This window comes from Erinaceus europaeus, chromosome 11, assembly GCF_950295315.1.
Source record: "Erinaceus europaeus chromosome 11, mEriEur2.1, whole genome shotgun sequence".
NCBI lineage: Eukaryota > Metazoa > Chordata > Mammalia > Eulipotyphla > Erinaceidae > Erinaceus > Erinaceus europaeus.
The window spans coordinates 4157426-4169763 of NC_080172.1; the positions used below are offsets into that span (position 1 = coordinate 4157426).

The window sequence follows — 12338 nt, forward strand, 5'->3', positions numbered from 1 at the left end:
TTACCTATCTTGTTTGTCCTTCTCCCTCACTCTGACTTCCTTGGAAAATCACCCCAATAAGCTACTTCTTTATCATTGGCAGCCAAGTTGTTGCATTTGCCAGAGCTCAGTTCTTGTACTACCCATCCAAGGTGGTGATTTATATGGATAATAAAGATATACATGGCGTTCTTTGGTCCTACCTAGATGGAGTAACTAATTCTTTGGGTAGGAGTTGCTGGAAGTGAGCAGCAAAAACAAACAAACAACAACAACAACAACAATAACAAAAGACAGTGGAGAAACTTGAAACTGGTAGTTGAAAGTCCAGACCCTCCACTTTCTTTACCTGCAATTTCATAAGATCCACAGTCCTGGCTGGCAGCTAGCTCCACTGCACGGTCTACTTGCTTTACCATGTGCAGGACTCAGGCTGTAGCCTGGCGCCCGCCCTACGGGAAAAAGCCTCAGTGCTGTGTTTTCCCTGTCTCCATTTCTATCTCTGTGTGAAAAAGTCAGCCTGAAGCAGTGAAATCCACACACACACACACACACACACACACACACACACACACTCACACACACACACACTCACACACACACTCACACACTCACACACACACACACACTCACACACACACACACACACTCACACACTCACACACACACACTCACACACACACACACACACTCACACACACACACACACACACTCACACTCACACTCACATACACTCACACACACACTCACACACACACACACTCACACACTCACACACACACACACTCACACACACTCACACACACACACACACACTCACACACACACACACTCACACACTCACACACACACACACTCACACACTCACACACACACACACACACACTCACACACACACTCACACACACACACACTCACACTCACACACTCACACACACACACACACACACTCACACACACACTCACACACTCACACACACACACACACACTCACACACACACACACACACACTCACACTCACACTCACATACACTCACACACACACTCACACACACACACACTCACACACTCACACACACACACACTCACACACACTCACACACACACACACACACACTCACACACACACACACTCACACACTCACACACACACACACTCACACACTCACACACACACACACACACACTCACACACACACTCACACACACACACACTCACACTCACACACTCACACACACACACACACACACACACACTCACACACACACACACACACACTCACACACTCACACACACACACACTCACACTCACACACTCACACACTCACACACACACACACTCACACACTCACACACACTCACACACACACACACACTCACACACAGATATATATGTCTGGGAAGGAGACTAACTTGCATGTCCACTATTATTTTGAGTGGGCTATAATTTCCTGAGCCCTTAAGGACTTTTTAGGTGTTTATGATGATAAGCCCTCTTGTGGGCCACTCCAGGAACTTGTCCTCCCTATAAACTAGCAATGGTAGAAACTGCCCCATTCTCCAAAGGGAGTCTGGGTCAACCCACTCTGCCACTCGAGGAAGAGGGGTCCTGAAATGAGTGCAGCCTAGAATGTTGCCAGCTGTGACCATAGACTGTGAGCTCAGACTGACAGGGACTCAGAGGTCACACAGACACTTATTTAGCTCCTGCGCTAAATATGAACAGGTCGGCCGGCCCCCTAGGTCAGGCGGATGGGGTAAGCAGTTCATTTTATTCATAGATTGGCTGGCACATTTTATTCATAGATTTGCGTGTGTGTTCTACTGCTCAGGCTATCTCTCAGTCCTAAACAGTTTTTAGAGCAAAGAACTAGGACAGGTCTATGTGGTGACCTTTGAAAACGTCTCTTGACTAAGGAGGATGCATTCAAGTTGTAGAATGGTCCGTGCTGATTGGCCTGGAGAGGACGGCTATGGTCAGACTGTCAAGTGGCAGCTTACTTTTGGCCCAAGGAAGTGACTCAGCAATTAGAGCACGTGTTCTGGACTTGTGAAGCCACTGTTTCAGTGTCCTGGACCCACACGAGGGAGCTGTGCGCTGCTTGGTCTCTTTCATAAAACTAAACACAAATGTCAAAAGAGAGTCCGTTTTCTATTTTGTTCAAACCAAGTTTCCCAGGGAGAGTGTGCTAGGATTCATGGAAGAGGAGTTGTGGAAATATAAAGAGAGTGAGGGCCAAGGGGTAGATTGTAATCCATCAAAACCTTGTAAAAAAAACCCCACAATCCCTTGAAGCGCCTGGTGGAGAGCCTATCACCCAGCAGAGCCCAGCGCCCTGGTTAAGACCTCTGGAGAGCAGCAGGTTTGAGTGCTCAGACTGGGACTGAGGGGAGGAACAATGTCCTCCCAGAACACCCAAAGTACACATTTCCAGTGAAGAGAGGTGTTTCAAGAATGTCCTGACAAGCAGTCAGTAATTAACAGATCTTTCCCAGAATTATTATTTTTTTTTACTACAGTTGTTGCAAACATTGTTTTTTATGCAAACATGAAGATTCTCGTTATGTTTATCCATGGATTCTCATCCTTACTCCACCTTGCCGGTGTCCAGATGAAAGATGACTTGAAGACACCGCTGATAATCAAGATGGACTGAACCCGTCAAATGGCTGTCCAGTCCTAGTCCCAGAATAGCCAGCACCAGTTTCTCTGTTTCCTCACCTCTGTACCTCTTTCTCAGGGGAAACACCTGGAGACAAAAAACACCTGGAGACAAAAAGCAGCAGCTGCAGCAGGAGGAGAGAGAGGGATGGAGGAGAGAGAGGGAGAAAGAGAGAGAGAGAGAGAGAGAGAGAGAGAGAGAGAGAGAGAGAGAGAGACACCCTGGGGTGGGTGGGCAGGGCTGGGTGGTGGTATACTCAGTTGAGTGAACACATCACAGTGTGCCAGGACCCAGTTCAAGCCCCCAGTCCCCTGCAGGATGTGCATGGGGGGAAGCTTCTCAAGTGTTAAACCAATGCTGAAGCTGTCTCTGTCTCTCTCTACCTGTCCCCTTCCTCTTAACATCTCTTTGTCCCTGCTTAAAAATCAATCAATCAATATTATCGTAATGGGGTGGAGATCCAGCTGGGAAATGGTTTCTGCTTGAATGAGTCTGATATTAAAGTTGTTCTTTCTCTTCCCCAATGCCGGGTAGCCTGATCCCTTCTCTGAAAGCCTTTTTGCATCATCATTATGATGTCTTCCCAGCCCCATCACAATATTCTTATTCAGACTGTTCTAGGAAATAAGATGAACTGGATAGCTATTTCTTGACCCATACCATTTGAATCATTCCATGGATTTTCTGCTGCCAAGTCATCCGTTAGAATTCAGCACGCCATGACAGGAGTACATAGTAGCTAGATGATCCTTCTCATGATGCTATTTAGTCTGGTCAACCATTGTTAAGTCACTGGCAAAAGTATATCAAACTTAAAAAAAAGTGATAGAACTTCCAAAGTATCTGATGTCTTACCATGCTCTTCTAAACCTTTTAGGGAGTTTCTTGGGAACAGATTCTGTCATCTTGTTCACTCCTTTGTACCCAACATTTAAAATACTATTTGCCATGTAGATGTCAAGTAATATGCTGACTAACTAGTGTGCAAACTCTGGTAAGAGAGGTAAATTGAGAAACTGAAATGATTAGGGTCACATGGGCAGCTTAGTGCAGAGCTAGACTGAGCAGCGAGTTTTGAAATCACAGTCATCATTCTTCTTCTTCTTTTGTTTTTTAATATATCTCATCTTTTAATATATTTTTTATAATTTTTATCTTTATTTTTATTCAATAGAGATAGCCAGAAATGGAGAGGGAAGGGAGATAAGTCGGTAGAGAGGGAGAAAGGGAGAGTGAGACAGAGAGACACCTGCAGCCCTGCTTCACCACTTGTGAACCTTTCCCCCTGCAGGTGGGGACTGGGGGCTTGAAACAAAGTCCTCATGCATTCCAACATGTGTGCTCAACCAGGTGCACCACCACCCAACCCCTTAATCTTTTTTTTTTTTCTAGGTTTTATTAGCTAGCACAAAAAGAAATTGAGAGAGGATGGGAAGATAGAGAGAGGGAGAGAAAAACACCTGCAGCACTGCTTCACCGCTAGTGAAGCAGAAACCCTTTCCAGGTGGGGAGCGAGGGCTCGAACCTGGATCCTTGCACTTGGTAATATGTGTGCTTAACTGCGTGTGCCACCGCCCAACCCCCCACTCATTGTTCTCTCCAGTATAGGTGGCAACTCCCAGAAAATGGAGTCTGACAAAAGAAACCTCCTCTTTGGCTTCCTCTCCTCCTTGCATGACTTTCCTCTTCCAGTACAAAACATTCCCTGCCATGCCTGTTTCTTTCCACCAGGGAATTGCTAGGACTTGATGCCTATATAATGAACCCACTATTCCTAGTGACAGTGTTTTCCCTTCATCTTCCTCCTCCTCCTTCTCTTTCTCCTTCTTCTCCTCTCTCTCTCTCTCTCTCTCTCGATGGAAATTGGGAGGGATGAAGAAATAGAGAAGGAAAGATACAGACAGCTGTGGCGCTGCTGCTTCACTGATCATGAAGCTTTCTCCTTCTAGGTGGGGACCACGATTTGAGCCGGGCTACTTGTGCATATATTTGTTTAAATATTTATTTCTTTATTCCCTTCTGTTGCCCTTGTTGTTTTATTGTTGTTGTTATTGATGTCATCATTGCTGGATAGGACAGAGAGAAATGGAGAGAGGAGGGGAAGACAGAGAGGGGGAGAGAAAGACAGACACCTGCACACCTGCTTCACCGCCTGTGAAGCAACTCCCCTGCAGGTGGGGAGGCCGGGGCTTGAACCGGGATCCTTACGCTGGTCCTTGAGCTTTGCGCCACCTGCACTTAATCCGCTGTGCTACTGCCTGACTCCCACTTGTGCATCTTAATGTATGTGTTCTACCAGGTGTGACACTACCCCTCTCCAAATCTCCCATTTTTTTAAACACAAATCATGAGATTCAAGTTTTGTTTCTAATTCCTCTGTTCAACACTTTCTTCATAACTGTGACAGAAGATTGATCTGCACCAACTCAGCTTGGGGGGACATAACTGTGATGAAAGAGGAAGGTTCCTTTAGGTCTCATGTCCTATGATTTTAAAATCTTGTGATCAGGGCCAGGCGGTGGTGCATCTGGTTGAGCGCACACATGACAGCGCATAAGGATCCAGGTTCAAGCCCCTGGTCCCCACCTGCAGGGGGAAAGCGTCACAAGTGGTGAAGCAGAGCTTCAGGTGTCTCTCTGTCTCTCTCCCTCTCTATCTCCCCCTCCCCTCTCAATTTCTCTCTGTCACTATCCAGCAAATAAATAAAATAAAAATAAATAAAAATATTGTTATAGGTGATGAATTAATAAATTCACCTATCAACTATTTGTCCACATAGCTTCATCGTAGTGTTCTTGGAGTGTGGTAAGCATACCACTCTATCACAATCACCTGGGTTCCTTTAAAAGTGCTGTTTTTGCAAATGTTAAAATGAATCAGCTGTAGAGGGGATGCATAGGGATTTCCATTCCACCACACTTTTCTTTTATTAATTTTTACTTCTACCATTATGGTGCATATACAGAGTGATATGTAGGACTGAAGAGACAGCATAATGGTTATGCAAAAAAGGCTTTCATGCTGTAGTCTAGGAGATGGCAAAGTGGATAAAGCATTGGGCTCATGAGCACGAAGTCCTGAGTTTCTTTCCCAGCAGCACATGTAGCAGAATGATGTCTGGTTCTCTCTCTCATCCTATTTTTCTAATTAATAAGTAAATAAAAAATATATATATTTTAATATTTATTTTATTTATTTATTCCCTTTTGTTGCCCTTGTTGTTTTCTTGTTGTAGTTATTATTGTTGTTGTCGTTGTTGGATAGGACAGAGAGAAATGGAGAGAGGAGGGGAAGACAGAGAGGAGGAGAGAAAGATAGACACCTGCAGACCTGCTTCACCGCCTGTGAAGCGACTCCCCTGCAGGTTGGGAGCCGGGGTTTGAACTGGGATCCTTATGCCGGTCCTTGTGCTTTGTGCCACCTGCGCTTAACCCGCTGTGCTACAGCCTGACTCCCCGTAAATAAAATATTTAAAAAAGAAGACTTTCATGCCTAAGGCACCAAAAGTTTCAGGTTTAATCCCTAGAGCCACCATAAACCAGAGCTGAGCAGTGTTCTGTTTTTTTTTTTTTTGTAATATGCAGCATGCTAGTAAGATATCTTAGACTCTCTCTCTCTCTCTCTTTTTAAATTTTTTTATATTTATTTTCCCTTTTGTTGCCTTTGTTGTTTTTCATTGTTGTAGCTATTATTGTTGTTGTTATTGATGTCATCATTGTTGGATAGGACAGAGAGAAATGGAGAGAGGAGGGGAAGACAGAGAGGGGGAGAGAAAGACAGACACTTGCAGACCTGCTTCACCACCTGTGAAGTGACTCCCCTGCAGGTGGGGAGCGGGGGGCTCGAACCGGGATCCTTATGCCGGTCCTTGCGCTTAGACTCTCTTGATCAAGGCACATCTCACTGAGAAACTCTGCTATGAGCATCAGTGAAAGATAAGAGTATGGTGGAGGATTATTCTTTTTTTTTTTTTCAAGAAAATATCCAAATAGTGTCTGCAAGGATTTTGTATGGATACGTACCTTGTTCATATATGATTGTGTTATCCTGAGTATACATTATATTAAACCAAAGTGCTAGAGGAATATTCTAAAGAACATATTAAGTCATCGATGCACGGGAAAAGATGGGGAGAAGAAAAATTTAAGAAGTGAGACTTTCACTACGTACGCTATGAATCCCTCTGAGGGAGAGGATGTATTTTTGTCCTGTGTGCACTCAACCTGCTGTACCCCTGTGTGGCCCACCAGAATGTATTCGCATAAAGATGTTTTGAAAATAAAATAAAAATGCAGAGTCAGAGGCCCTTAATTGGGTCCCTTAAAACAGAACCCCAGGGATAGAAGATGAGGATTTGTGAATGTCGGCAATATCAACACACATTCCGAATGATTCTCTAACAACAAAGTCCGTACATTTTTGGATTAGGAGCAAGAACCATTAGTTGTCAAACCAGCTGGGGATTTCTGCACTTCAGTGCAGGTTCAGCTGCTTCTCATTGTCTTGAACTATCTCGGTAGTGGATGCATGAGAAACAGCTGTGGATCATTTAAGTGACTTGAGGGACAGGTGGAGTAAGTGAGAGTCAAAGTAGTGAAAGAAGCATCTACCGTGAGTGCAAGGTCAGGCAAGATGAGGAAACGCCCAGGAGAACACTGGGAGGGTCCCCACTGCCATTTTCAGCCATTTTTTAAGTATTTGCTTGATAAGCACTAAATCAACTTCTTGTTGTTAAGCCCTAAATAAACTCAGTATTTGGGAAGCACTAAATATACTTACTCAGCACACTTTTAATAAATTTTTTATTTATAAAATGGAAATATTGACAAGACCATAGGATAAGAGGGGTACATTTCCACATAGTACCCACCCCCAGATCTCCATGTCCAGTCCCCTCCCTTGACAGCTTCCCTATTCTTTAACCCTTTGGGAGCATGGGCCCAGGGTCGTTGTGGGGTGCAGAAGGTGGAAGGTCTGGCTTCTGTAATTGCTTCTCTGCTGAACATGGGCACTGGCAGGTGGATCCCTACTCCCAGCCTGTCTCTCTCTTTCCCTAGTGGGGCAGGGCTCTGGGGAAGCGGGGCTCTAGGACACATTGTTGGGATTGTCTGTCCGGGGAAGTCAGGTTGGCATCATGCTACCATCTGGAACCTGGTGGTTGAAAAAGCACTAAGATAGAAAGCAGAACAAATTGTTGACTAATCATGAACATAAAAGCAAGAATATTGCAGATGAAGACTTGGGGGTCTCCATTTTGGAAAAAGCTAGTAAGTCTATTTTAGGTATATTCCAACGGGTTCCTAACTTTACTAGTTTTTGCCTGAGCCTGCTATCTGATATGCAGATGGACCCAAGTTATTGTCTGGGGAGACGTTGTCATAGCTGGAAAAAGGACCAGAAAGCTGGATCAGGGAAGAGAGTGGCTCCCAAATAAAGTGTATAAATATTGTTCACTGTAAACCCCATCGATTTGATCTGGGCCCATAGTCAGCACAGAAGCCTGTGTAACCTCTGCATCCCTGTAGGTCTGAGCTCACATTCTGTGGTCACGGCCAGGAACATTCTAAGCTGCACTAATTTCAGGACCCGTCTTCCTTGGGTAGTAGGTAGAGTCCAGCCTCGCTTCAGAGCATGGAACAGTCCTTACCATTATAGGTCCACATTAAGGGCAAGGTCCTATAGGGGCCCACAAAGGGGTCCATTATGCTGTTCCTGATGGAGATGACCAGTGACAGTGGTGAGACGGACCTATTAGAGGTCTAGGCCCATCATGTCTGTGTGGGAATCCCAGGACTCCCTGACTAGGGCCCCAGGTGATGGGGTGGGTTGGTAGTGATTTAAGAGTCATCGTTAAAGTGTGCCAGTCTCTTGCCCCTATTCAGCTTTTGGAGTCCTTGCTTTGTCTGACAGGGTTAGCTTTGGAGTGGTTGAGGGATGTGCAATAGAAGGTAGGTGAGGAGGGTGTCTAGGTCTAAGTAGAAACTGTTTCATTAGGTACTTTATGGTATCTTTTTAGGTCTTTCTGCTTGTTTGCTGCATTTATTGATTGACTGCAGACTGTTGTGCATCAGCACAATTTTTAAAAGAGATTTTGTTTCACTTTTCACTCCTTACTGGCTAAAGGAAGATGAAATGAGTGGCACCAATAATACAGAGTTGAGATTTGAACCTAATATGTTCTGGTAAGGAAAGAAAAGAAGAAAGAAAGAAAGAAAGAAAGAAAGAAAGAAAGAAAGAAAGAAAGGAAGAAAGAAAGAGAAAGGGAGAGAGAAAGGAAGAGAGAAAGAAACGAAGAACAAAGACTGGTGAGCACTGAGCTGGAATGGTGAGCACACTCCTTTGCTCTGTATGTAGCGTCTTGTAGGGCTGCCAGGATGTTTGTCATCACTTGTGCCGAGGCAGCTAGTAGGTGGCCTGGGGGAGTTTGCCACAGATCACAGCCTGGATCCTGCCCAAAAGGTATTACAGGAGACTGTTTGCTTTTGTCTCTGGTCCATCTCCACTTAGTGTTTCCACAGTAGGCAGGAAAAAGAACTTCCAAGATGACTGGGTCTGTGCAACCCCCACCAAAGATCATTAAGTCTGACTGCGGCTCCTTCCAGGTCACAGGGACAGACCAAGTGGAAACAGAGCTGCGTCTGCAGTTTCAGTGTCCACGTGCTTTTTCTGTTAGAACAGACGGAAGATCAAACTGGGTAAAGAGATGTCATCTCATTAAGAAGTGAGGTAACAATGGTGCGTACTCCCCCCACCCCTTTTGTTTAAATAATCGTGCTTGGTGTTGGGGAGTGAAAAAAATCAGAGGCAGGTATTTTGCACCCAAGTACCTGAAAGTAAACAACAGAATAGCCAAGTGTTTTTGTTTTTCTCTTTCTTTCTTTCTTTCTTTCTTCCTTCCTTCCTTCCTCTCTCTCTCTCTTTCTTTCTTTCTTTCTTTCTTTCTTTCTTTCTTTCTTTCTTTCTTTCTTTCTTTTCCTCCATTGACATTAACCCTAGAACCTTGATCTCTGGATTCAGGCTACCCTTCCCATCTGTCTCAAGTTTCCTGAAAAGTAGCCATTGTGTTGATTCTGAGGGATGGGAGCTGGGTCCGCACCCTGCTAGGGAGGTCTCTGGCCTGCTAGCTGGGAGACAGGCCTCTGTAACTTGACAACTTAGAATCACAGGGACCAGAAGATGGGAAGTTAGGGGTTTCCTGTTGGGGGAAGGGGTGTGCAGGATCCACTAGCGAAGTCCAGGCCCTGTGGGTCCTCAGCCTTGGAGACAGGGGCATGGCTTCTCCCCTTGCCCGCACCTTAAGAAACACTTTCTCTTCTCTTCCCTTCCCTTCCCTTTCCTCTTCTCTTCTTTCCTTCCTTCCATCCTTCCTTTCTTAATGTTTTTCTTTCTTTTTTTCCCCTCATATCTTTATTTATTGAATAGAAAAAGCTAGAAAGCGAGAGGAATGGGGAGATGGAGAGAGAGAGGGGCCAGGTGGTGGTCCACCTGGTTGAGCACACATGCTGTAATGCGTAAGGTCCCACGTGCAGGAGGAAAGCTTTGCAAATGCTGCAGGTGTCTCTCTTCCTTCCTCTACCTTCACGGTTTCTGGCTGTCTGTATGCAATAAATAAAGATAATGATAGAAAGAAAAAAAAGAGGAAAGAGACAGAGAAACACACACCTGCAGCCCTGCTTCACCACTCAGGAAGCTTCCTCCCTGCAGGTGGGAACTGGGGGCTTGAACCCAGGTCCTTGCACTTGGCAATGCGTGCTTTTAATCAGGTACATCACCACTCAGTCCCAGGCTGCCGTCTCCACTGGGGAAGTGGGGCTGGTGTGAGAATTTCCTGTCCAGAACTCATTCTGAAATTCTGCAGGGTCATAAAACCAGTTTGGTAAAGTGCAGGCAACATAAACAAGTCCGGTGAGGTGTGGGGGCCCAGTCTCTATATTCTGCATCTGAGTGGAAACATTCTGGAGTTATCCTTCACCGCCTGACTTGATTCACTGAGCATCTTCTTCTCCAGCTCCATCCACTTTGTCCCAAAGGATACAGTATCTTTTCTTTTTATTGCTGAATAATACCCAGTTGAATTGAGTATACGTCTCATAACTTTTATAGAATATAGAGAATTCTATAGAATTTACAGAACATAGAAAATTCTTTTTTTATCTTTTTAAAAAATATTTATTTATTTATTCCCTTTTGTTGCCCTTGTTACTTTATTGTTGTAGTTATTATTGTTGTTATTGATGTTGTCGGATAGGACAGAGAGAAATGGAGAGAAGGGAAGACAGAGAGGGGGAGAGAAAGACAGACACCTGCAGACCTGCTTCACCGCCTGTGAAGCGACTCCCCTGCAGGTGGGGAGCCGGGGTTCGAACCGGGATCCTTATGCCGGTCCTTGTGCTTTGCGCCACCTGCGCTTAACCCGCTGCGCTACCGCCTGACTCCCCCTAGAAAATTCTTTAGACTATCTAGAATAGACAGACTATAGAATATAGAGATTTGGGTGTATGAATGTGAAGAAAAGGTCAACCAATATCTAAAACAGAGAGGACTTGTGATCTCCTGGTGGGAGGGGTGCAGGCCAGTTCCCCTCGCCCCGCCCCCGCCCCAGATAGCCCCGCCCCAGATAGCCCCGCCCCCAGATCGCCCGTCTCCGGATAGCTCCGCCCCCGGGTCGTTGGTCTAGGGATAGCCCCACCCCCACGCCCCGCCCCGCCCCCAGATCTTCCGTCTCCGGATAGCCCCGCCCCCAGATCGCCGTCTCCGGATAGCTCCGCCCCCCAAGACACGCCCCCGGCCCAAGTAGCCCCGCCCCGGATAGCTCCGCCCCCAGATCGCCCGTCTCCGGATAGCTCCGCCCCCCCCAAGACACGCCCCGGATAGCCCCGCCCCGGATAGCCCCGCCCCCAGATCGCCCGTCTCCGGATAGCTCCCCCCCTGGTCACCCCGTCTCCGGATAGCTCCGCCCCCGGATCGTTGGTCTCCGGATAGCCCCGCCCCCACGCCCCGCCCCGCCCCCAGATCTTCCGTCTCCGGATAGCTCCGCCCCCGGGTCACGGGTCTCCGCATAGCTCCGCCCCCACGACACGCCCCGTCTCCGGATAGCTCCGCCCCCGGCCACCCCTGGTCGTCGCCAAAGCCCGGAACGGAATCCGGGCCGGGCGGGGACGGGAAAGCGAGCGGCCGCGGGCGCACGGAGCATGCGCAGTGTCTCCGGCGGCGGCGGCGGCCCCGCGCGCTGCACCCGGATCTGCTCGGCGGCGGCGGCGGCGACGTGAGCGCGCAGGGGGGCGGCGGCCTCGCCTCGTCCGTGTCCTGCGCCTGGGTCGGCCGGGTGACGCCGCGCGCCGCAGACATGTCGGATTTCGACAGCAACCCCTTCGCCGACCCGGACCTCAACAACCCCTTCAAGGTGAGCGGCGGCCCCGGAGACGGGCCCCGGGCCGCAGCACCTCCGGGGCGTCCCTCCCTCCCTCCCTCCTTCCCTCCGTCCGTCCGTCCGTCCGTGCCGCCCTCGGGGTCGCTGGGAGCAGGGGGGAAGCGGGGCGGGCTCTGGGGTGCGGGGCAGGTGCGCTCGTCACCCCGTCACCTCGTCACCCACCTGCCAGGCCGCGGGGCCGCCGGGGGCAGCGGGGGGGGGGGGCCGGGGACGCGGCGATTAAACCGCGACGACGACGAGAACGACATGCCAGGCGACGATCC

The 12338-nt window shown here is 47.8% G+C and overlaps 1 protein-coding gene across 2 annotated transcripts in view; it reads left to right on the forward strand.

Annotated features, from left to right (window-relative positions):
* Positions 1–11819: 11819 nt before the first annotated feature.
* Positions 11820–12338, forward strand: part of SCAMP1 (secretory carrier membrane protein 1) — a 67837-nt gene continuing 67318 nt past the window's right edge. Inside the window, exon 1 of one of the 2 annotated variants that reach the window (XM_060201085.1) lies at positions 11820–12048. In XM_060201085.1, the coding sequence (XP_060057068.1) occupies positions 11992–12048 (57 nt within the window). In that variant the 5' untranslated portion in view covers positions 11820–11991. The remainder of the gene's footprint in view (positions 12049–12338) is intronic. The other variant, XM_060201084.1, reaches the window with a different exon arrangement.